Source organism: Rutilus rutilus (assembly GCF_951802725.1).
Source record: "Rutilus rutilus genome assembly, chromosome: 11".
Classification (NCBI taxonomy): Eukaryota; Metazoa; Chordata; class Actinopteri; order Cypriniformes; family Leuciscidae; genus Rutilus; species Rutilus rutilus.
The window spans coordinates 770,673-792,224 of NC_140216.1; the positions used below are offsets into that span (position 1 = coordinate 770,673).

A 21,552-nucleotide genomic window follows, 5' to 3' on the forward strand; every position below is an offset into this window, starting at 1 on the left:
TGTGAAGCAACACATGTAAACCAGCTAAGGTTGTTCTTGGAATCAAGCTTTGTGTTGCAAATTGTACACACTCATCTTCAAAATGGATGATGTTGTCACTCATGACTGATATGGAGGAATGTGTGTTTGATGATTGTGACAGCGCAGTTTTAAATCTCACATTTGGCAGATTTGGTTGTTGCTTTGACCAATTCTTACATCTTTGAGGGACTAACAGCAACCTGAAACATTCGAGAAACGAGTGTGTGTGTGTGTCTCACTGTGTGTGTGTGTGTGGTGTGTGTGTGAGAGTTCGTGTCTGTCTGTGTGCGTTTGTGTCTGTCTGTGTCTCTGTGTGTGTGTGTGTGTGCGAGTGTGTCTGTCTGTCTGTGTGTGTGTGTGTGAGAGAGAGAGAGTGTGTCTATGTGAGAGAGAGTGTGTGTTTGTGAGAGTGTGTGTCTGTGAGAGAGAGAGAGAGAGAGAGAGAGAGAGAGAGAGAGAGAGTGTGTGTGTGTGTGTGTATGGACTGTCCTGTACATGTAAGTCTTTTTCAGCACCTGAAGGTTCACAGAAGCGTGAAGGCTGGAAAGATAAACTCGTATAACACACACTTCTCTCACACTCACAGTTTAATTCAACAACAATATGATGAGAGAATTCTGTTGACTTTTGTTCTGAGAGCCATGATTCCCCCCCCACCCTGTGATTAGGCATTTTGCAATAAAGTGCACAAAATCAAACCTGTAAACTTAAAGTTCAGATGGAAAAGACACAAATAAATATACGTGATTATATATAAGACACACCTCATGCTTTAGGCTTCATTCAAAAGCCGTTCTCATTTTATATGGGAATGTTTTGACCGAACTCTTCACACTGTTCATATAAACGTGATTCTCCTCAGTGTTGGTGCAGATGTTGGACCGTGGCGGGTCAGAGCCGGGCTGGATGGGCTGGATGAGCTGGATCTGCTGTTCTCCCGGACGACGATCTCTCCGGCTGTTTTTCTCCCTGCTCTGCTAATAAATTGGTTTTGCCCTGTTTGCTTGCAAATTACCCTCCCTCCTCTCCTAATTTTCCAATTTGCTGTGTCATTTATATGTAATTTGGGATCGCACTGGGCCATATTAGTTTCGCAAATAAGGTGATAGACTTTATTGAGGCACTTTAAGAGAAAGAGTGCTACAAACCAAAGCGCTACTGCAAACCTAACGAGATTCTGCTTTCTCAAAGACAAGCTAATTTCATTCTCAGCTCAAGGTACATCAAACCCACACAACATATAAGACGTTAAAATAAAACCAATGCAGCCACATTTCTCAAACTAGATGAGTAAAGTTGGATGACAAACTTTGATGTTAGCTTGACCTTGTCTGAAAATTTGAAATGGCTTTCAAAAGCTTAAAGTTCAAAGATTTAACTCAAAATATGTTAATAGCATGTTCTAGCACATTGCTAACGTTTCCGTTTTTTAGCATGTTGTTAACATGATTTAGTACAACACTAGCATGTTTCTAGCATGATTAAGGACATTGCTAGCATGTTTTAACATATTGCTAGCATGATTTAGCACATTGTTATTATGTTTAACATTTTGTAAGCATGATTTAACACATTGCTAACATGTTTTACTTGTTGCTGTTATGATTAGCACATAGCTACCCTGTTTTAATGTTGTTAGCATTATTTAACACATTGCTACCATGGTTTAAAGCAGCACTAGGTAACTTTTCAACCTTCATAATATATTTCCAAGACTCTTGTGATGGTACACCGACTTACAATAGGTTGAATGACATGTCTGCCATAGCCTGACGGGGTCTGTATCGTTTTTAATCGTACTTTTAAACTTCGGGGTTCGGGTAGTAACCCCCGCGCACACAAAGAACTACAAAATTCGACCGCTTTACGGCATAGGCTACCTCACTTCCCCCAACACGTCCTCACATGCTGTTGGACTTGTAAGTATATTGCTTATATTGTATATCACTCGGACAAGCTTTCACTCGTTGGTGTGAGCTAAAAAGCACCTGGCGTTCTTGTTGATGGATTAGTAACTTAGACATCTTCGGAGGCTAGCTGTGCTTGTTCGATGTCCGACGATTTGTAACGCGTTGTGTTTATTCCCCAATCGAACTCGTGTAACTGTCTGTCACACGTTCTACCGTCCACAGCATTACTTGATAGACAAAAATAGGACAAGAATGAGCATCAAATAGAAACAACCAGCTTACGGGGTGTTCGAGGCACACATACAATACAGACTGCCGACAGTTAAACAGGGCGCGCGCAGCTCTTAAAGGGGCCACACCTTATTTCCACTCGTTACAGCTTCCATCCGACTGAACAGGGACCGGTATACAGGGGGGAGGGGATCAGGCCGTGAGTGAAGAGACTGCTCTGCGTGAGTGGTATTTACGACAGTAACTTTAAATACAAGTAGTCCACAGCGACTCTAGGGGTCGTTGTTTGACCAAAACGGAAATCTTACCTAGTGGGGCTTTAATGTGGCTAGAATGATTTACATATTTGCCCCTTAAAAAAAACAAAACACATTTTTCCTTTAAAAAAAAAGTCTTCATGCCTTAAAATATCTTGACTGTAACTCGACACCCTTGCCTCATTTAGTATGCGCGGTTCCATGAATATGCAAATGAGCCCCGCCTCCACTCACTCACACAGCTCAGAGATCCACTGGTTGACGATCACACGTTGATCTGATTGGTTACAAGGTAGTTTGTGACGTCAGAAACACCAGCGATTTCAAAGCGTGTTTTTGAGACTGTCTTTGGTTCACTGCAGTTTTAAGGAGGAAATACTCAGCAATGGTGTCGACTTATGAACTTACTTGCTTTGTGTTAAAGCTTATTAAAAACACCACAAACACATAAACAACATTAAACGCTGGATTTTCACTAAATCTAGTTTTCTCTTTGAATGAAGGTGATTTTTCTGACTCCATTAGATATTTGTTCTTGTTTTAAGCACAAACTCACTTCATATCTTCTCATTTGCTGCTCCATTGACTGTATCTTAACTTCAGAATTACTAAGAATAAAAAAACACAAAAATAGAGACAGAAATACTGAGAAAGAACAAATGGCTTTTCACTCTAAATTATGATTTGTTCTTTTTTTAATTCCTAAAAATGACACATTTAATAGTATTTTATTGCACGATTACATGAAACACAAGGTTAGATTTACAGTTTTGCCTCGTATATACTAACAAACCCTCTGATGTCTGGAGTGAGGAACGTGTTTCCAGCTCAAGAACAGTGGGAAGTGTGTGAGAACGGGATCTGAACTCTTCTGTTCATCCCTCAGGGTCAGAGGTCATCTCCCGCTCTCTCCTGTAATGAGGGCGTCGCATTAACAAGCACTAATTGGATGCATTTCCCAGTTCTTCCCAAACCTGAAGGTCGGACACCGAGGATGAGAGGAGACTGAGCTGTTAGCGCTATTCCTCTTTTTTTTTGATGTTGGAATATTAATTTTATAAAAGTTTGAGCTTGAATAATGACTAAACTGACCAGGATCTTAGTCAGCTGTTCTGTCCTGACCTTGGACAATTATGATAATAGTGTTGAATATGGACATGCACACACTGCCCTCTAGTGGCAAACACTGGCAGCACAGTCTTACATTTACATGCATTTATACAGTAGTCAACAGTTGAAGTGGATCAACAAAGTTCATCAAAGTTGTCCGAAGACAAGAACGGGTTTTGTTCAAAATTCATTTATAACTTTGAAGGTTTTGATCCACTTCAAATGTTGAATACTGCCGTTCAAACGTTTTGGATCGGTAAGATTTTTTGTTTTTAAAAGACTCTTTTGCTCACCAAATCTGTGTTTATCTGATCAAAACTACAGTAAAAACAGTGAAATATTATTCTAATGTAAATCAGCTGTTTTCTATGTGAATATACAGTAAAGTGTAATTTATTCCTGTGATTCAAAGCTCAGTTTTCAGCATCATTACTCCAGTGTCACATGATCCTTCACACATCACTCTAATATGATCACTGAAGACTGGAGTAATGATGCTGAAAGTTCAGCTTTGATCACAGGAATAAATTAAATTTTAAAACATATTAAAATAGAAAATAGTTATTTTAAATCGTCATAATATTTAACAAATTTACTTCTTTTTGGTATTTTTTTTTATCAAATAAATGCAGCAAATAATCATGTAATAAGATTATTACATTAACAATATTTATTAATATTAATAAATATTTATTATTTATATTAATAAATATTTATTATTTATAATAATAAATGTAATATTATATTTTATGTAATAATAAAATGTAAGACAACAAATAATAAATTATTTCAGATATTTAATATTACCTGATTAATATTTGTATTGTTTCCTCTTGAACTGTGCAGACTCTGGCTGTGAACGAACACACTTTAACTGTAAACCATCACAGAGTTTGAGCACATCTGAGTGATTCTGGACAGTTTCCGAGAACAAAATCTAAACATCCATATGCAAAATTATTCAACCTCCAAAAGTGAAACTAACTGAACTTCAGCACATACATAAACTTAATGTGTGCATGAATCACAACTAAAGCGATATTAGGAGTCAGTATAGAGGAAACATGGGAAAATGATATCCGGTCAAGATCATTTTGAAACTAACCGGTTATTGATTTGAGAGAAAGTATATTCAACTTGTTTGTCCCACAGAACTACAGAGAGAGAGAGAGAGAGAGTGTGTGTGTGTGTGACTGAAGAGATGAACACCATAAACTCAGACATTCACAATCATCTAGAGATCATCAATACTGTAGAAATATAGAGCTTTAGGTTATTAATAAACACTGAAAACTCTTCCCCTCTCTCTCGTGTTCATATCAGTGAAGGACAGGAATATTAACTTACATTAGTCTTTACTATCAGATCGTTGTTGGTGTTTAACTCTTACGAGCTCGAAACGCCCCGGTTAGCACATACTCACACGTGTGATAAAGAATAAATACTTGTGTTTGGTGAAGCATCTCGAGGCTGATGTAAAGAAGCAGGAGAAGCAGAGATGAGGATCACGGCCTTTTAGAGTCATATTTACAAAAACATGTTACAACACAGATGATGATGATGATGATGATGATGGCTAGAGCTAATCTTATTTACATTTACCTTTTAAAAGATCATAGCAAAGAAACTATAGCACATGAAAACATGAAGGAAAAAAGGAGTAAAACCCACAGATGGTTATAAAACAAGGATAAAATGGGGGATGAACACTTTTACACAGCGGAGATGAGATCACACACAGCTGACGGAGAGTTCACTTGGCTGTTCCACAGAGGGTCGTGAGGCGATTCTGCATTAGAAAGAACATGTGTTGTAAGTTCAGCAGTTTAGAGGTGCTCAAACTCAGTCTAACAGTGGAAAATCACAGGGTTTCTGCAGGTTATAGAGAGACCATTATAAAGACATTAAGACTAAACACTCAGGAATAAACAGAAGGGAAGTAAGTGTGTGTGTGTGTGTGTGTGTGTGTGTGTGTGTGTGTGTGTGTGTGTGTGTGTGTTCTCTAAACGTCTAGGGAGAAATTAGCAACACGAACTTTGAAAACACACTACGGCTGTACTCGCTCCACTCGAGCGCTAATATGCAGATCTCTTCTACTGAACCTTCAGCTAGAGCTGGTTTTCCAGCACAAATATCTGAACATTCTTATATCGAGACACATTTACTGCGGACGCAACATGATAACAAATGAATTTGTGAAATTTAGTGAGTCGATGATTAAAACAAGAACAAACATCGATCCGAGGGAGGAACTCAAAGGGAAGTTGATAACTCTGACAGATATTAACTCTAGTTTGAAGCACAAAACACACATTCACATTAACCCTTAGACGGTCCTCGGTCATTTCTGACCGATAAATTTTCTGTTTTGAATTTCTAAAAATCACAGCTTCATCGGAATGTTATGAAACTTGGTGACTTTTATGGCATTAGGTATGTGAATACAAAAAAAAAATTTAGGTCATGATCCGAGCATGCTAAGTGGTCGTAAAAAAAATAGTGACGATTTTGGTCTTCGGTCAAAAATGACCGACCCATAGGAAATAAATGGAAAAAAAAAAAAAAAAAAAAAAAACGTAATATTATTTTACAAAAAGTGTTATAATTGAATGAATTGCATTTTTTGTTACAAATTCTGTACAAAAGAAAAAGTAAATGTGTCCATAAACAGCTGGGGAATTCACATGCCTCTCCATAGAGAACTGTAGATGCCATCTAGTGGTTACACCATGCTTCTACGCTTTCTCTCCATACTCTCACCAGATGGTGCTAATCTGCTTCAAACATTTTTTTTTGAAGGCCTAGACTCTATATTAAACTAAAATACTGTATAATTTTTTTTTTTTAAAATACATATATTTATATAAATTTTTAAATTATTTTCAATGGCAAAAATAGACCATAAATATTGCATAAATATTAATAAATTCAATAAAATGATCTCAAAATACTAAATTAAAAAGAATAAATATTATAGAACAAAAATAAATTGCATTGGTTTTACTGGGATGGAGGAAGTTTCATTTTTAGGCCTCCGGTCACTTCTGACCGGGAAGGCCCAGGATGTGACTCCGAAACGAAGACCGTCTGAGGGTTAAGCAAACGTATCTTTCTTGATTTAAAGATGCTTAGATGCTTGTATTGAAAAATAGGATGAAAATACTGAGGAAGATGTACATGTTTTGCAGAGCGTGCAGCACTTCCTGCCATGATGACCGTGAGTTTCAGACTTCTGCTCTGATTCAGACCCTCTTACGGATGTAAATGAGTGACTTAAGCCCCACAGAAACCCTGTTCTCCACAGAAACCCAGTTCTCCCAGTAGTACCTGCAGGTTTCTGATGCTCTGCAGGGCTTTCTCATCCAGCCGGCTCAGATCTACAGAGTCCATCTCACTGGCCAGCAGCTGAACGCACTGAAACATCAACAGAGAGAGAGTTTAATGCCACGTCAGCATCTGAGGAGATTTTCATGGCAAAAATTCAATTACATATAAATACAATAAAACCAAGCAAACAAACACCTCGGTTAGCTTCAAATTCAAGGACCTTCAAGGACTTTCCAGGTCCAATATCCTCAAACTCAAGGGTTAATGTGGGGACACATATCAAGAGAGAGCAAGGTTACATCGTGTTATCTTGTAAGATACATTGTTACAGTTTTCATGTGTCAAACTATGCAAAAAAAAATTGTTTTGCATGAATTTTTGTCCATATGACAGATCTGATATTCTATTTGTGGTATTTCTGTTTTGCATATTCGGTACATCCTCCTAAACTGTGTTTTCAAATGATCTGATATTTGATTTTGAATGATCCTATTTTTGCAATGTTTCACGGCGTGTCTGTGAAACGCTGAGGTTCCATCGGAGTAGTTGTGTGCGCGCATGAACGTCATGGCAACGTACAACACAAAGTACCTCACGCGGGAAACACTTAACGTAACGTGTAAATGCGCGTAACTAACGGTAATCAAGCAAGCTAGTGTGTGTAGGCCATGAAGTGTTGGTGAAACAACACATTAGCGGAGCGGAGGGAATAATATGGATTTTTTTTCTTACACAAAATAAATGTGAGCAGTTTCGAGGAGCTGTGTCTGTGTGTGTGTGTGTGTGTGTGTCTGTGTGTGTTTACTTTCAAGAGCTTTCCAAGGCCTTCATCTTTTTTCCCAGATTCACAAACGTTCAAGGATTTCAAGGACCCGTGGGAACCTTGTCTTATACAATTACTTTTATTAACATATGATAAAAAACCAAAACCTTTTCAGGCATAATCTTACTAAATAAGTCGTTAAGTGAGATAACGTCATAAGAGCATTCTGTATGAGACCCAGGACAGTCCACCATGAAGAGGAAGAGGAGATGATGTCACGCAGGCGTTCATACACTGTGCTCGTAGAGCGGTCACAAGTCCTCCATTAAAGTCCAGAACTCGATTTAAAGAAATCCTCAACAGTAATTTACCCACGAGTAACCGGCGAAACACTGAAAGTGGAGCGCTCCACAGACGAGAATACATGAACCGGATTACAATTACGATTCTTTAACCGATTAATCGTTAGACCTGCTCTTTACGAGCAGCGGCCACTGACCTCTCCGTTTCCCAGCGGGACACTGATGACCACGTCTTCTCCACCGCCAGCGATAGGAGACCCGTTGACCGACATGCTGTAGATCTTCTCCCGGTGACGCGCAAGTCTCAGTCCTGGAGTCTTCGGCAATCTGACACACAGAACACATCATACACTAGAGCTTCAGATCTGCGTTCAGATCCAGAGAGAGCAGAGTCAGGAAACAGTCTCAGTATTTCTGTCTCACAATCATGCAGATTATCACAGAAGCACTGGAATAAAAGTTTATAGTGTGTGTATATAAACACTGATGTCTACGGTAGCGATCAACAAAGAGTAAATCACCTTTTGAAAGTCCCTTGACACATCAAATAATTGTAATTACACGGTTACACCAGTAGGTGGCGACACGTGACTTAAATGTGTTTGTCACTGAATCATTCACTCAAAAACACGGATTCAACCAGTAATGAAACCATTCTTTATGAGTGCAAGGAAAGTCCAGCGATTACAATCAAAGCCGCGTCACGCGCAGTCACTGACCTCGGGTCGAAGCGCGGCGTGATGAGCGGCGTGGAGCCGATGACCGAAGACTCGAGGAAGCTCCTCGCAGGAGTGATCAGAGGCTTCCTCGTAGATCTACGAACAGAGCAGACGGACTGAGACTTCAGAAGAGCAAACCTCTGGCCTCCGGGAGTAAAGCGTGGTGATGGTGTGGTGCGTTTACCTCTGGATGGTGTTGCTCTGTTTGCTGATGGAGAGAGCTCTGGCCTTCTTGGATGTTGAGGGCGCCTTCTTTGAGGCTTTCTTCTGCATTACACACATTAAAGAGAGAGAGTTAGGCTTCTGTACACAAAGCGTTTCCTTAAACAAGCGTGGCACTTGGGAGGGAAACGCCATGAGTTTGATTCCTAGGGAATGCATGAACTGATAAAAAGTACATTTACATTTATTCATTTAGCTGACGCTTTTATCCAAAGCGACTTACAATTGCTATATATGTCAGAGGTCGCACGCCTCTGGAGCAACTAGGGGTTAAGTGTCTTTGCTCAGGGACACATTGGTGTCTCACAGTGGATTCGAACCCGGGTCTCTCACACCAAAGGCATGTGTCTTATCCATTGCGCCACCACCACCCCCAAAAAGTAGACCTTGAATTTGTTTGTCAAATGCATAAACATAGGCTTAGACTACGCTACCGCAAACGTCAAGTCTCCTTCATTTATACAGCGCTTCAACAATATAGAGTTTCACAGCAGCTTTACAGAGATAACAGGAGATTACAGTAACAGAGAGTGTTTAGGCTTTACAGCAGCTCTAGAATAAAGTTATTGTCCAGATAAACTTAGGGGCCGCTAACACACACCGTTTTAACTGAAAACAGAAACTTGTAATGCGTTCTGGATGTTCATTTGCACAACAACAGTGTTTGGAGCTCGAGAACACAAACCTTGAAACAGGATCCAAGGTGCAAGTTTTGAAAACTTGAAAACTACATCTCCGTGTAAACTAGGGCTGCACGATTTGGGGAAAATGTCATATTGCGATATAATAAACAAATGGTTTCATGAGTCGACTTGCTTGCACACAATACATGCACACACAGATTAGTGATAATCTGCCTGAAGAAAAAAGTTCTGTAGTCAAGAGCAGTGAGTGTTTTTCTCTGTTCCCTTTGTTCTTTGATTAACTTTAGCGACAGATATAATCAGTGGCTACTGTGTACTGTCCCTTTAAGAGCAGCCGCTGCTGTCAGAGACGCGGATCTCACACGCCTCATTCTCTCACGGGTCACAACTCTTCATGTTCATCATAAGACTACTCTTATGTTATGAAGATACTCGACAAAAAGACATTTTGGCATAATTGTGTGTGTTATTGTTCGTTCAAGCTGGAAAGAGAGCTGTATTCTGGGCTGTTTTGTGCGCACGCATGATATTAGCGCAAGTCTTTCTGTGTGTCACAGTCAGGACATTCACAGGCAGCGTGGTCATTTTTGTCTTATCGCGCATGAATGGTTTAAAAGCATTTGCATGAATAAGAGCGGGATCATGTAACACTAGCCAAGGGATGCCAAAAATTAACAGATGCCGCGTTAATTGCGTTAACAGCGCTAATTTGTTTATTTAATATAAAAATCGCAGCATTCTGCGTCATATAATGGCGTAGGCTTGACGTCGCGATTGCGATATGATTAATCGTGCAGCACTAGTGTAAACTTTCAAAACGTGAATCTGTTTAGTCTATAGATAAGCGTGTTTGAATATATATGTGCGCGTAGTCTTTTTAAAACAATTTTTTCTTTTTTACAAATTGACACCGCCAAATTAATTTGTCGTTTCCGCGTATCCATGCGAACTGAAATCATTTTGATAACGTGTCCTACTTGAGCCCTATTCAGACAGTAATTGTTTCTCATGTGGACGTCTGTAATAATAAGTTAGCATGTGCTAAAACATGTATGCACCTCAGTGATAAAACTGTGCTTTATTGACGGATGGCGAGTTGTGTGTTCCCGCTGATCACGTGATCTGACGCATGATGGTTTGCTTTAGCTAACTAAAATGTAATATGCTTGGAATAACACGAATAAATTAGTATTTAATTTAATAAAAGGAAAACAATGTTCTATTTATTAATTCTCATTTTTTTAAATAGGAAACTAGACGCACGTACGCTATACTCGAAACAGTTCTTATATTCTTGCATTTTATCATAAAAGGATGTCATTTAAAAAAAATATGGAAATTAGCGTTAGCAAGTTAATGCAGACTTATTTACATGAGGTAATAAAGCTGCATGGTTTGTATGTTTAATGTTGTGCATAATAGCCTACATATTTTAAAACTATATCGCTGTCACAATAACGGCCCGTTTCAAACGTTTACGTGCTGTTTCTCTGTGTTCGCTGAGGTGGAGCGCTGATGAGATGCTGTTCTTGTAAATACTTTCCAGCATTTCAGTAATAAAAGTGCACATCTTTAAAATGCATGCAGATTGCAGTTCAGCGCAACAGTTATCGTACGTACGGAGATCGGCAGTGGTCAAAGGGTTTAAACAGTGAATTTTGAAGTGATCTCTTCTTAAACTCAGAGATGTGGATTCAGACGCCAATTAAATCACAACATGCCCTTGTGTTCGTCAAACAACAGTCGGTCATTCGGTCTGGGATCTTTATGCGGGTGGTGGGAGAAAAACACTGACATTTTGCATTCGGGCCGCAATAAAAATCACAGACTAACCCCTATATACTGTACGACCCCATGAGAAACACTTACCGTCCGGATAGGGCTTTAGATGATTAAAACTCTTAATCTAGATGTGCATATTTATTCACAGGTGACTTTATAATGACGAATCTATGCTTATGTAAAACAATAACTTAACACATGACTTGAATGCCTGTTATGTAGATTGCAAAACCCATACTAGCACAAACCTTCTTCACTGTAGACTTCAGAGGAGCAATGTTCTCATCCTCTGAGTTTGCACCGCTCTTGGCTTCTGCAAACGAGGCGAATCGAGAAGATCAGCTTTGAAAATGCCGGAAAGAATGTTTTACAAGTTGAGGGAGGAAAGAAAAAGGTACCTTTTCCAGCACATTTGGGAATCGCATGATTCTCAGCGATAGCAAGCTCCACTTGAGCAGCTTCTTCCCTCACCTGGAGAGAGAGGGAGAGAAGGAGAGAGAGGGAGAGAGAGAGAGAGAGAGGGGGAGAGGGAGAGACTTAAAATCAAGAACAACAGTGATGGATATGACTAAATCATAGGTGTAATTAACTCGTTTAGTGGAAGTACCTTTGAATCGTCCACTTGTGATTTTGGCTTCTCTATATCTGAAGGTAAAAGTCAGAATATCAAAGTATAGTTACATGATATTGTTATTGCTTTGCAATTTTCCCTTTTGTTTACATTATTACGCATGTCTCTTATGACCATAACTGAGAGAATAAGTTACATGCACCTTTTTTTTTTTTTTTAACAAATAGTCCAACTAAAGTCATACAGTCGACAACATTAGAGGTGGATCAAAGTTGTCCGAAGACAAGAACGGGTATTGATCAAAATTCATGTATAACTTTGATGAAATCCACTTCAAATGTTGACGACTGTAAGAATGATCATATTTGTGACCCTGGATCACAAAACCAGTCATAAGCAGCACGGGTATATTTATGGGGGTCAAAATGATCGATTTTTCTTTTATGCCAAAAGTCATTAGGATATTAAGTAAAGATCGTGTTCCATGAAGATATTTTGTAAATTTCCCACCGTTAATATGTAAAACATCGGGTTTTTTGCACCCTCAGATTTTCAATAGTTGTATCTCGGCCAAATATTGTTCTATCATAAGAAACCACACATCAATGGACAGCTTATTTATTCAGCTTTCAGGTGATGTTTAAATCTCAATCTCACAAAACTGCCCCATGTGACTGGTTTAGTGGATCTGACAGATCAGATGTGTTAAACAGAAAGAACAGTGTCTCACTGCAGTACTCGATCCAGTTCATCTTCCTCACGGCCATGGGGAGCTTGATCAGGGCCGTTTTATACAGATTATCGGCATCTTTCAGGAGATTGTTCGTCTTCTCCTTCAGTCTTTCAACAATAGTGTGAACTAAAAAACAAAGAAAAAACAGAAAATATAGACAAAACACAGCGTGTATTCGGAATACAGCGAGTAAAGTAAGAAACCTTCGTCGTCGAAGTCCAGCAGGAAAGCCTCCAGTTTGGGAGCTTTGGGATTCTTCTTGCTTTTAGCATTTTGCGTGCGTTTTCTGGGCGCCATGATGAAACTGATCAACAAACACGACAAATTCCTTCAGCCTCACGACGATAACGCTCGTGTGTGTTAGTCAATTAAATCAAATTAATGTTTTTCTTACCCTGATAACCCTGTGTGTGTTGGTTTTAACGATGCGTCTCACTGACTGACTGAAGCGGTTAGGAAACAGGAAGAGCTTTTCAAATTTAACGCTGCTACATCTCTAAGCCAATCAGCATGCAGCTTTGACCCTCGCTTTGTAAATAGCTCCGCGTTCTGACCAATAAGATCAGTACTTGTCGAATCTGGCCAATGGTTGAGTGTTTCACTGTTACGGCGACAGAAAGAATCAATTGGATTGGTGGATGATGATGTTGTTGATGATTTCCCGGAAGAAGTTTAGCGCTATTCTCACATGTGGAAACGGGATGATTATATACGCGCATTCACAGATATTATGTGTTTATTAGATAAAATAAGTATATGGATGAGCTTTAAATGCTATATTTAATATTTTTGTAATATGAATTATTTGTAAATAACACCGGAGTTTAAAAATGTCAAGTTCAGTTGTCTCATCATTGCACCGAGAGCTCAAGCACTGCTTCTCGGTTCTGAGAGCGAGTAAAGCCGAGTGGGACAGCGCACTGGCGGACTGCGAGCCTCTCATGAGCTCTGTGGGGAACATCGCAGTGCAGTTAAAGGCTCTCAAACACGTCCAGCTCGCACACACTCCTCTCGCCAGTTTCCCAGGTTTACACGAACGCCTTCATCACAAGCTCTCTCTGGCTGTGGACACCGCGCTCGGGAAGCTGGCAGAGAACATGTGAGTCCTGTCTGATCATCATTTAATGCACACTACCTCCTCACTCGAGTCAAAGTACAGATCTACTGGTCACATTTACTCCGTTACAAGTAAAAGCTGTAAAGACCGATTTTTACTGAAGTAAAAGCACAGAAGTACTCGCTTTTAAAGTATCAAAAGTAAATGTCAATGCATTATTTTATTATTGTTGCATTGTTGTAATACAGTACCGTATGCCTCTGAAGTTAGTAGTATCTGTGGAATTAAGAGCTTTTAGAATGTTATAAAATCCATAGAAATTAAACAACTGAATTGACAAAAAAGAAAAAAAAAGAGCCATAATCATCTTTATTTCCAACCAAAATCAAACCCTGACTGACGTTTCCACTTTCTACTCAAGGACCTCGACAGAAATGTAGATGTAGTTTCCAGAAGAAATAATACTCAAGTAAAGTACAGATACTCAAAAAGTGTACAGTACTCAAGTAAATGTACTTTGTTGATGACATGACTGATGACAGTGCCTGGTTTGGTGTGTCGATCCGCAGGGATGCTCTCCAGCGAGTGCGAGATGCCATCGGTCAGCAGGTTTCGGCTGTTTTCCAGTTCTACGAGAGAAACACACACACTCTTGACCTCGCTGCTTGTGTGTCCAGATCGGCCGTGTGTCCCTCCATCTCAGACATGTTGGAGTGGCTTCAGGATGCAGAGCGGCACTATCGTCTACAGTATCCTTTAAAGGCACCACGAAATCTAAATTATTTTAAAGTCCCCGTGTAATCAATCATTTTATCCCTTAAAACTCATCTTTGTTCACCAAAAGTTTAAATATATTCTTTATGCCTTAAAATATCTTGACTGTAACCTGACACCCTTGCCTCATTTAGTATGAATATGCAAATTCACCCCGCCTCCACTCACTCGCTCAGCTCAGAGATCCACTGGTTGACGATCACACGTTGATCTGATTGGTTACAAGGTAGTTTGTGACGTCAGAAACACTTTTTGAGACTGTCTTTGGTTCACTGCAGTTTTAAGGAGGAAATACTCAGCAATGGTGTCGACTTATGAACTTGCACATGCTTTGTGTTAAAGCAGATTAAACATGGATGGATTTTCACCACAGGGACTTTAAGTTGATGTTCCTGGTAATCTTGAGTCTGAGTAACTTGCTCTTGCAGCATCTCTTCTCCGATGACCTACATTTGATCTTGTTTGATAAAGTTTCACTCGTCACAAAAGGGAAGAAAAAAACACAACTTCCGTTTCATGCCGACGAAGAATTTATTTCATTTATTTACGGGAAAAAATGATAGGAATTTTTTTTTGTCAATGCTCTTTGCATGCGGTTAGGGAACGTGAAGCTTCTGTGAGTAATTCTAAAAGCATTGGAATACATGTTTCCCTCCCGTGTCTCTTTAACGGCTCCGTATCTGTACGATAGCTCTCCTGTGAGTCAGACACATGCAGTGATGAACTCCTCAACTCATCGGGTCAGATTAGTGCAGAGAAGGACGCTCCTGCAGACGCTGACTCCCAGTGACCTCGCGCTAATGGAAACGGCACCCAAGAGATGGGAATCTCTACATTCCTCTGGCGGAGAAGAGAGAATCGCAGGTATTTGCACTGTACTCATTAGATGAGGCCATCTCTCGGGCCCATTTTCACATCTGTCTCTGATTACAAGTGGTTAGCACTGAATACAGCTGTAAAAAAATGTTTTGTGATCATAGGAAACACATTTAAACCATGTGTAGTGTATATATATATATGTGTGTGTGTGTGTGTCTGTTTCAGATGCATTGTGTCAAGTATCATTCTTCATGGAGACTGAATGAACGTCAGCTGTGATTATCAAGAGGTCATTTATTCTCAGTCTGAGGATCAGTACAGAGGATCCGTCATGAAGAGAGTTAGTGATCGGGACACACACACAGTTCTCCTCGATCCATGGAACTCAGACTCATGAATTAACTTTATTTGAGCTAAACACATGTTTAGCAGGACTACATCAGCTTTATTTTAATAAATGTGGTTATTTAACCCTCTGGTACTGTTCATACTTATATTTTATTTCAATGAAATGAATGTACTGTATTTTAGTTCAATGTTTTTTATTTCATATTTGGTCTTTTTGGGGGATTTTATGGTACTTAAATATATTTATGCAGTAATTATAATAAATTTCACTGAGCATAGACCTGAAAATGACTTACTGTGGTAAATCTTGAACGCTTTGGAGCGACAGACTGAAGTTTGATCTCTTTTTAAAGACGACACTTGGCAGATTATTGATGAAGTTTGGAAAAGTGAAAAGTTATAAAATTGTAAATTTATTGTTATGAAAAATGCTCAAAAATACTGTTTTAAAATTTTATAGGAAATATATATTTTTCAAAACGAGTTTAGAAAATCAAAGCCATAAATCTGAACAAATTCGTTACAAATTCGAGGTTGATATCTCAAAAAATGAGCTTGAAATGAAACCAGATGAATTTAGTCTCTCGTTCATTTCCAATGCGCTCATTTTTGACCATAAACAACACAAGTGTGACTATTGTTACAGGACCATTTACCCTTTTCAAATCATGTCCACGAGTTTTTTTTTGTGTGTTCACACAGAAAGTGCCAAAACTTTACCAAATTTCGTACCATTCCGATGAAGTAAAAAAAAAAAAAAGTTTTTTGGTCAAAAATGGCTGAAGAGCACCAGAGGATTACTTAATGCTTTTATTCTTTACATTGCTAAAATGATTGCACTGTTGTTATTGAATATCACATCACACACCCTTTTTATTCTTAAAATGGTTCAAACACACATTTTCAATAAATAGAGAAATCACAGTGACCAGCGTTGTGTTGACATACGTCTACAAAACACAAGATAAATAACAATTTACATGAGAACAAAACACTGCAAAATGGGCCTAAGCGTTCAGTTAGCCCACAGATAATACTATTGGTCTAAAAACCAATTTAACAACAAATTAACACTTTAGTTTGGGGACCAACTCTCACTATTAACTAGTTGTTTATTATCATGCATATTACTAAGATATTGGCTGTTTATTAGTACTTATAAAGCACATATTAATGCCTTATTCTGCACGATCATATATAATCACCCAATACCCTAAACTTAACAACTACCTTACTAACTATTAATAAGCAGTAATTACGAGTTTGAGGCTAAAGTCGTAGTTATTAGTGAATATGTTCCCCAGACTGAAGTGACCAAAGTCAGATTAAGACGTAAACTCTAAAGTAAAGTACTCATAAACAGGACAGTGGCTGAATAAACACCAGTAATAGGCAGAGAGAGACACACATCAGGGAACACTCCAGCACTATGCTCTCGCTCTAGATACTAGACCGTCCTTAATTAAAGGTGCACTCAGGACATCTTCCCACGTTAGAAAGTTTTACATGTTTTGCATTTGACATGTAAAATGATGTACACTCACCCTTAACGAGACTGACATGTTGAGATGTCATTGAGAACACTGCGTCTAACAATTCAGTGAAGTTAAAAAAAAGAGCTAATTGGGATCAGACAATCTATTTATCAACAGTAATTGGCAATCATAATTATTATTATTTTTTTCAATTTCATTTTTGCTAGCGGTGCAGAAATTATATTTTAAAGCTACATCTCTTTGTACACTCCGTTTTTCAAGTGCCATAAAAAAATGGCGGATTATGATTGGTCAGATCGCCTGTCAATCAAACTCCCAGTGAAGGGTCAATTGGATTGCAATTGCATTTTGGTGCCACTAGATATGCAGAAATTCACCTGTGGTGAAAATCCAGCTTTTAATGTAGTTTATGTGTCTATGTGGTGTTTTTAATACGCTTTAAGACAAAGCATGTGTAAGTTCATAAGTCGACACCATTGCTGAGTATTTCCTCCTTAAAACTGCAGTGAACCAAAGACAGCCTCAAACACACGCTTTGAAATCGCTGGTGTTTCTGACGTCACAAACTACCTTGTAACCAATCAGATCAACGTGTGATCGTCAACCAGTGGATCTCTGAGCTGAGGGAGTGAGTGGAGGCGGGGCTCATTTGCATATTCATAGAACCACGCATACTAAATGAGGCAAGGGTGTCGAGTTACACTCAAGATATTTTAAGGCAATTTTTTTTCAAGGAAAAACATTTTGGTGATCAAATATGAGTTTTAAGAGATAAAATGATCGACTACAGGGGGACGTTAAATATAAAGCTTTAAAAACCTAAAGGTAAAACCCAACAGTATAACAATATGCATATTAAGGACAACATAACGAAAAAGTCAACAGCATCATGTGTCCGATTTACCAAACACAAGGAGCGAAGAAACAGAGTAGATAAATGATTGGACTTCAATTGCCACGAAATGCATCCGTCCACTGAAACAAAAAAAATACTGAGTGCATCTTTAATTATTGTCCCTGTTGAGCCACGCCTTCACTTCTCTCCATCATACGTACTCCTTAAGAGGAAGGGAGCTGGTGGTGATAGTTTTGGGAAGATCGGGAGCAGAAGGCCTGGAGTTTGCAAAGCTACGACCCATGTACCCGCGTCTATACCCTCCTCTCTCCATGTGTGGACAAGTGCTGCTCAATACCGCGCCGCTAATCATGAGGATCACCGCGGACGCCCATCCCAGGTAAATCGCCTGACCCAGCTCCCGCTTGTGCTGGAGGGGAACGTTAGGGTTGTAGAAGTCTTGCACCACAGTGTTTGCGGTCCAAGAAACCGGGACTAGAACGCACAGGCCCGTCAGGATGAAGAGCACCCCGCCGGACAGCGCTATACCCGCCTTAGCGTGACGATCATCCCCGGCACACGTGGTGCACTTCATCCCACAGCAAGAAACAGTGCAGGATAACCATCCCAAGAAGATAGCGATGCACATCAGCGCTCGAGCCGCCTGGATGTCGGGCGGGAGAGCCAGCATGGAGTCGTAGGTCTTGCACTGCATGTGGCCGGTGGTCTGGTAGATGCAGTTCATCCAGATCCCCTGCCAAACGATCTCCGAGGTCAAGATGTTGCTGCCGATGAAGGCCGTGACCTTCCACTGGGGAAGCGCGGTCACTGCGATGGCCATCACCCAGCCGGTCACCGCACAGGTGAAGCTGATCAGCTGCATGCCTGTGTTCACCATCTCACCACCCTCTGAGTACCACGCCTCCTCGGGCCACAACCTCGACGACACCTTTACGCTGCAGGTGCTCCGACTATGGATAATTGCCTCAGCCCTACTCGGCCACAGAGGTCGGCACGCTCGCCAATCCTCAGCCAGAAGCGTCGCTCAGTCCTCCTCGAAAGATCTCTCAAAGTTCTCAATGAAAAATTTGGTTTTAGTCCGTCTTTGGGTCACGTTTGCCAATCCTAGAAGGTTCCTTGCCAGATTTGGCTCAAATTTCAAAATGCAAAATTTAGTTTTCGTTCGTCTTTGGGTCACGTTTGCCAATCCTCAGCCAATCGCTCAGTCCTCCTCGAAAGTTCCTTGCCAGATTTGTCTAAAAGTTCTCAGAGCAAAATTTTGGCCCAGTTTGCCAATCCTCAGCCAGAAGTGTTGCTCAGTCCTCCTTAAAATCTCTCAAATTTCTCAATGCAAAATTTTGTTTTAGTCCGTCTTTGGGTCACTTCTGCCAATCGCTCAGTCCTCAATGAAAGTTCCTTGCCAGTTTCGTCTCAAATTTCTCAATGCAAAATTCTGGCCCAGTTTGCCAATCCTCAGCCAGAAGCGTCACTCAGTCCTCCTTGAAAGTTCCTTGCCAGTGTCGTCTCAAATATCTCAGAGCAAAAATCTTGTTTTAGTCCGTCTTTGGGTCACGTTCGCCAATCCTCATCAACTAGTTTTGGTTAGTAATTCCTCACCAGACCTCTTAGTTTAGTCTTTCCAATTTCTCAAAGCAACATAACGTTATTCTAGCCGGTCACGTTTGCCAGTCCGTCTCCGTCAGCCCTTCACGAAAGTTCCTTGCCAGTTTTGTCTTTCAGTTTTCTCTTTTGGTCTCTCAGACTAGTTCACTTTCGCCTGGTCTTTTTTTGAGGAGATGAATAATTGAAGAACTCAGAGCCCTGCTGCCACTCGTCTCAACTCGCATACACGGGATTGATCAAACTTCAATGAGAGTCCCATCCGGAGGGTAGAAGTCGGTCTGGCACCACTGTAAAGTCTGCTCAGTAAAGAAAGATCCACTCTTATCGCAGGGACATGTCTCTCTGTTGTCACCCAGTCCGGTGTTGCCTTTCCCAAATGGGTCACGCCGATTGAATTTGATACCGTGACGTGGCTGTCAAAGATGCATTACTTCCAAGGACCCAACAAACGTCAAACAGTCTCACCGATGGCAAAGCCCTCTGTAAATTATCCAACAGCTTCGTTTGAAAAGTCTATAACACCTGTAAGATTGAAGCCGTTGAGGAGCAAAGACGTCCTTTTCAAGATCTTTACGTTGGGTTTACTGCTCTTTTCCAGAGCAGAAATAAAAAGGTTGCTGTGCTTCAGGCCACTTGTGCAAAGACAAAAGCGATTCCTCCCCGCAAACAAAACCTTCACAGGTTGGTTGGTTGCGTTCAGAGTGGCGAGCGCCTATTGGGCGGCCCGATAACCCTTACAGGTGATTCAAGTGTGCCAGTCTGGAAACACTGCTGAGCAAAGCCACTCTCAACCTGAAAGGAAAGCAGCGGATGGAGGGATATAAAGGCAGACGGAGCGAAACAAGGGTGGGAGGGAGGGCGAGCGAATCAATCAACACAAAGACAATCTATGGGCCATCCACAATACGCCCAAGCCTTTTGAAGGGCCGTTGCAAACGAGTGCTAGCTTTCCTTTATGAGGCAGAGAAAGAAAGAAAATTTTTCACACACAAAAAAGTATAACAGCGTTTCAGGCTGAGTGTGAAATTATAGGGATATTTTTTACAAAGGTACAAATTGACCAATTACAGCAGGTTACCTTGCAAGGTGATTTAAAGAGGAATTATAGTGTTTTTATATTTAGGGTATAACTTGCATTTAAATTTTTTATTTGCTAAAGAGACTAATAAATGGTTTCAAATCATGTCATTTCGCCCTTGTTTTGTCCGGCTCCATGTGCAGACATTAGCGTCTGCGGTGATGAATTAAATATTATGGGTACAAGATCCCTGGTTTAAGTTTCCTTTCTCTGCCTCTCCTTGGCAACAGTGGTCATGACAACAGCACAGGACACGGGAACGAGAGAGGGGACACGAAACAAAGAGAGCAGACGAAAGAGTGACGGCCCACAGAGAAGCTCTGGAGAGGTTTAACAATCCTACAAGGATGCAGCTTTTGAACAGCTGTGCGCTAAAGAAACGCGAGCGCAGTGATATCAACAGCTGATCTGTAGGCATCAGGCTCTGCACACAGAACGCAGTTATCGAATGACCACGCAAAAACAAAAATCCTCCTTTCATAGCTTTGTGACTTACTTTCTTCAGTGTAACACAAAAATACTTTAAATCAGAGCGTCCAAGCTGCTCGATCACACTTTATTTTACAGTGTCCTTGTTACATATACTTACCATAGTAATAACAGTAAATCATAATTACATGCAACTAACCCTCAACCTAATCCTACCCTAACCCTATAGTAAGAACATGTAGTTGCTTAATATTAATCAGTACTTAAATATATCATTACGCTGTAACAATGACACCTTAAAATAAAGTGTAACCCTTTATTTTAAGGTGTCCTTGATAGTGTAATTATACATTTGAGTAATAGTACTTAACGTGTACTCACTATAGGGTTAAACTTAGGATTTACTGTTATTACTAAAGTACATGTAACAAGTTTACTGTAATTGCTTCAGTATATCTAACGTAACAAGTTTGTTATTACTAAAGTACATGTAATAAATGT

At 40.1% G+C, this 21,552-nt stretch overlaps 3 protein-coding genes across 4 annotated transcripts; 1 reads left to right on the forward strand and 2 right to left on the reverse strand.

Moving 5' to 3' along the window:
* Positions 1 to 5,028: 5,028 nt before the first annotated feature.
* On the reverse strand, positions 5,029 to 13,100 carry cdca8 (cell division cycle associated 8). 2 transcript variants are annotated; one of them, XM_084424096.1, is made up of 11 exons: positions 12,987 to 13,100; positions 12,796 to 12,896; positions 12,590 to 12,718; positions 11,896 to 11,933; positions 11,687 to 11,759; positions 11,537 to 11,601; positions 8,825 to 8,907; positions 8,641 to 8,736; positions 8,119 to 8,248; positions 6,857 to 6,943; positions 5,029 to 5,318 (listed from the first exon to the last, which is right to left on the reverse strand). In XM_084424096.1, exons 2-11 carry the CDS (start codon positions 12,887 to 12,889, stop codon positions 5,283 to 5,285), a joined length of 831 nt encoding a protein of 276 aa, XP_084280222.1. In that variant the 5' UTR covers positions 12,890 to 12,896; positions 12,987 to 13,100; the 3' UTR covers positions 5,029 to 5,282. The 2 variants fall into 2 exon arrangements, with proteins under 2 accessions (XP_084280222.1, XP_084280223.1); XM_084424097.1 differs by having other exon boundaries at positions 12,796 to 13,022.
* Positions 13,101 to 13,235: 135 nt separating this feature from the next.
* airim (AFG2 interacting ribosome maturation factor) lies at positions 13,236 to 16,517 on the forward strand. The gene is made up of 4 exons (XM_084424109.1): positions 13,236 to 13,691; positions 14,219 to 14,398; positions 15,169 to 15,287; positions 15,468 to 16,517. Exons 1-4 carry the CDS (start codon positions 13,423 to 13,425, stop codon positions 15,506 to 15,508), a joined length of 609 nt encoding a protein of 202 aa, XP_084280235.1. The 5' UTR covers positions 13,236 to 13,422; the 3' UTR covers positions 15,509 to 16,517.
* Positions 16,447 to 18,966, reverse strand: cldn35 (claudin 35). Its single transcript, XM_084424117.1, has one exon. The coding sequence runs from the start codon at positions 18,817 to 18,819 to the stop codon at positions 18,133 to 18,135; it is 687 nt and encodes a 228-aa protein (XP_084280243.1). The 5' UTR covers positions 18,820 to 18,966; the 3' UTR covers positions 16,447 to 18,132.
* Between the last annotated feature and the right edge of the window lie 2,586 nt (positions 18,967 to 21,552).

Coding starts and splice junctions, on each gene's coding strand:
- cdca8 (XM_084424096.1), bottom strand. CDS start 12,889: ATGGCGCCCAGAAAACGCACGCAAAATGCTAAAAGCAAGAAGAATCCC. Junction 12,719..12,795: donor GCTGGACTTCGACGACGAAG/GTTTCTTACTTT, acceptor TTTGTTTTTTAG/TTCACACTATTGTTGAAAGA. Junction 8,908..11,536: donor TGAAGTCTACAGTGAAGAAG/GTTTGTGCTAGT, acceptor TGTGTAATGCAG/AAGAAAGCCTCAAAGAAGGC.
- airim (XM_084424109.1), top strand. CDS start 13,423: ATGTCAAGTTCAGTTGTCTCATCATTGCACCGAGAGCTCAAGCACTGC. Junction 13,692..14,218: donor GGGAAGCTGGCAGAGAACAT/GTGAGTCCTGTC, acceptor GTCGATCCGCAG/GGATGCTCTCCAGCGAGTGC. Junction 15,288..15,467: donor CGGAGAAGAGAGAATCGCAG/GTATTTGCACTG, acceptor TGTCTGTTTCAG/ATGCATTGTGTCAAGTATCA.
- cldn35 (XM_084424117.1), bottom strand. CDS start 18,819: ATGGTGAACACAGGCATGCAGCTGATCAGCTTCACCTGTGCGGTGACC.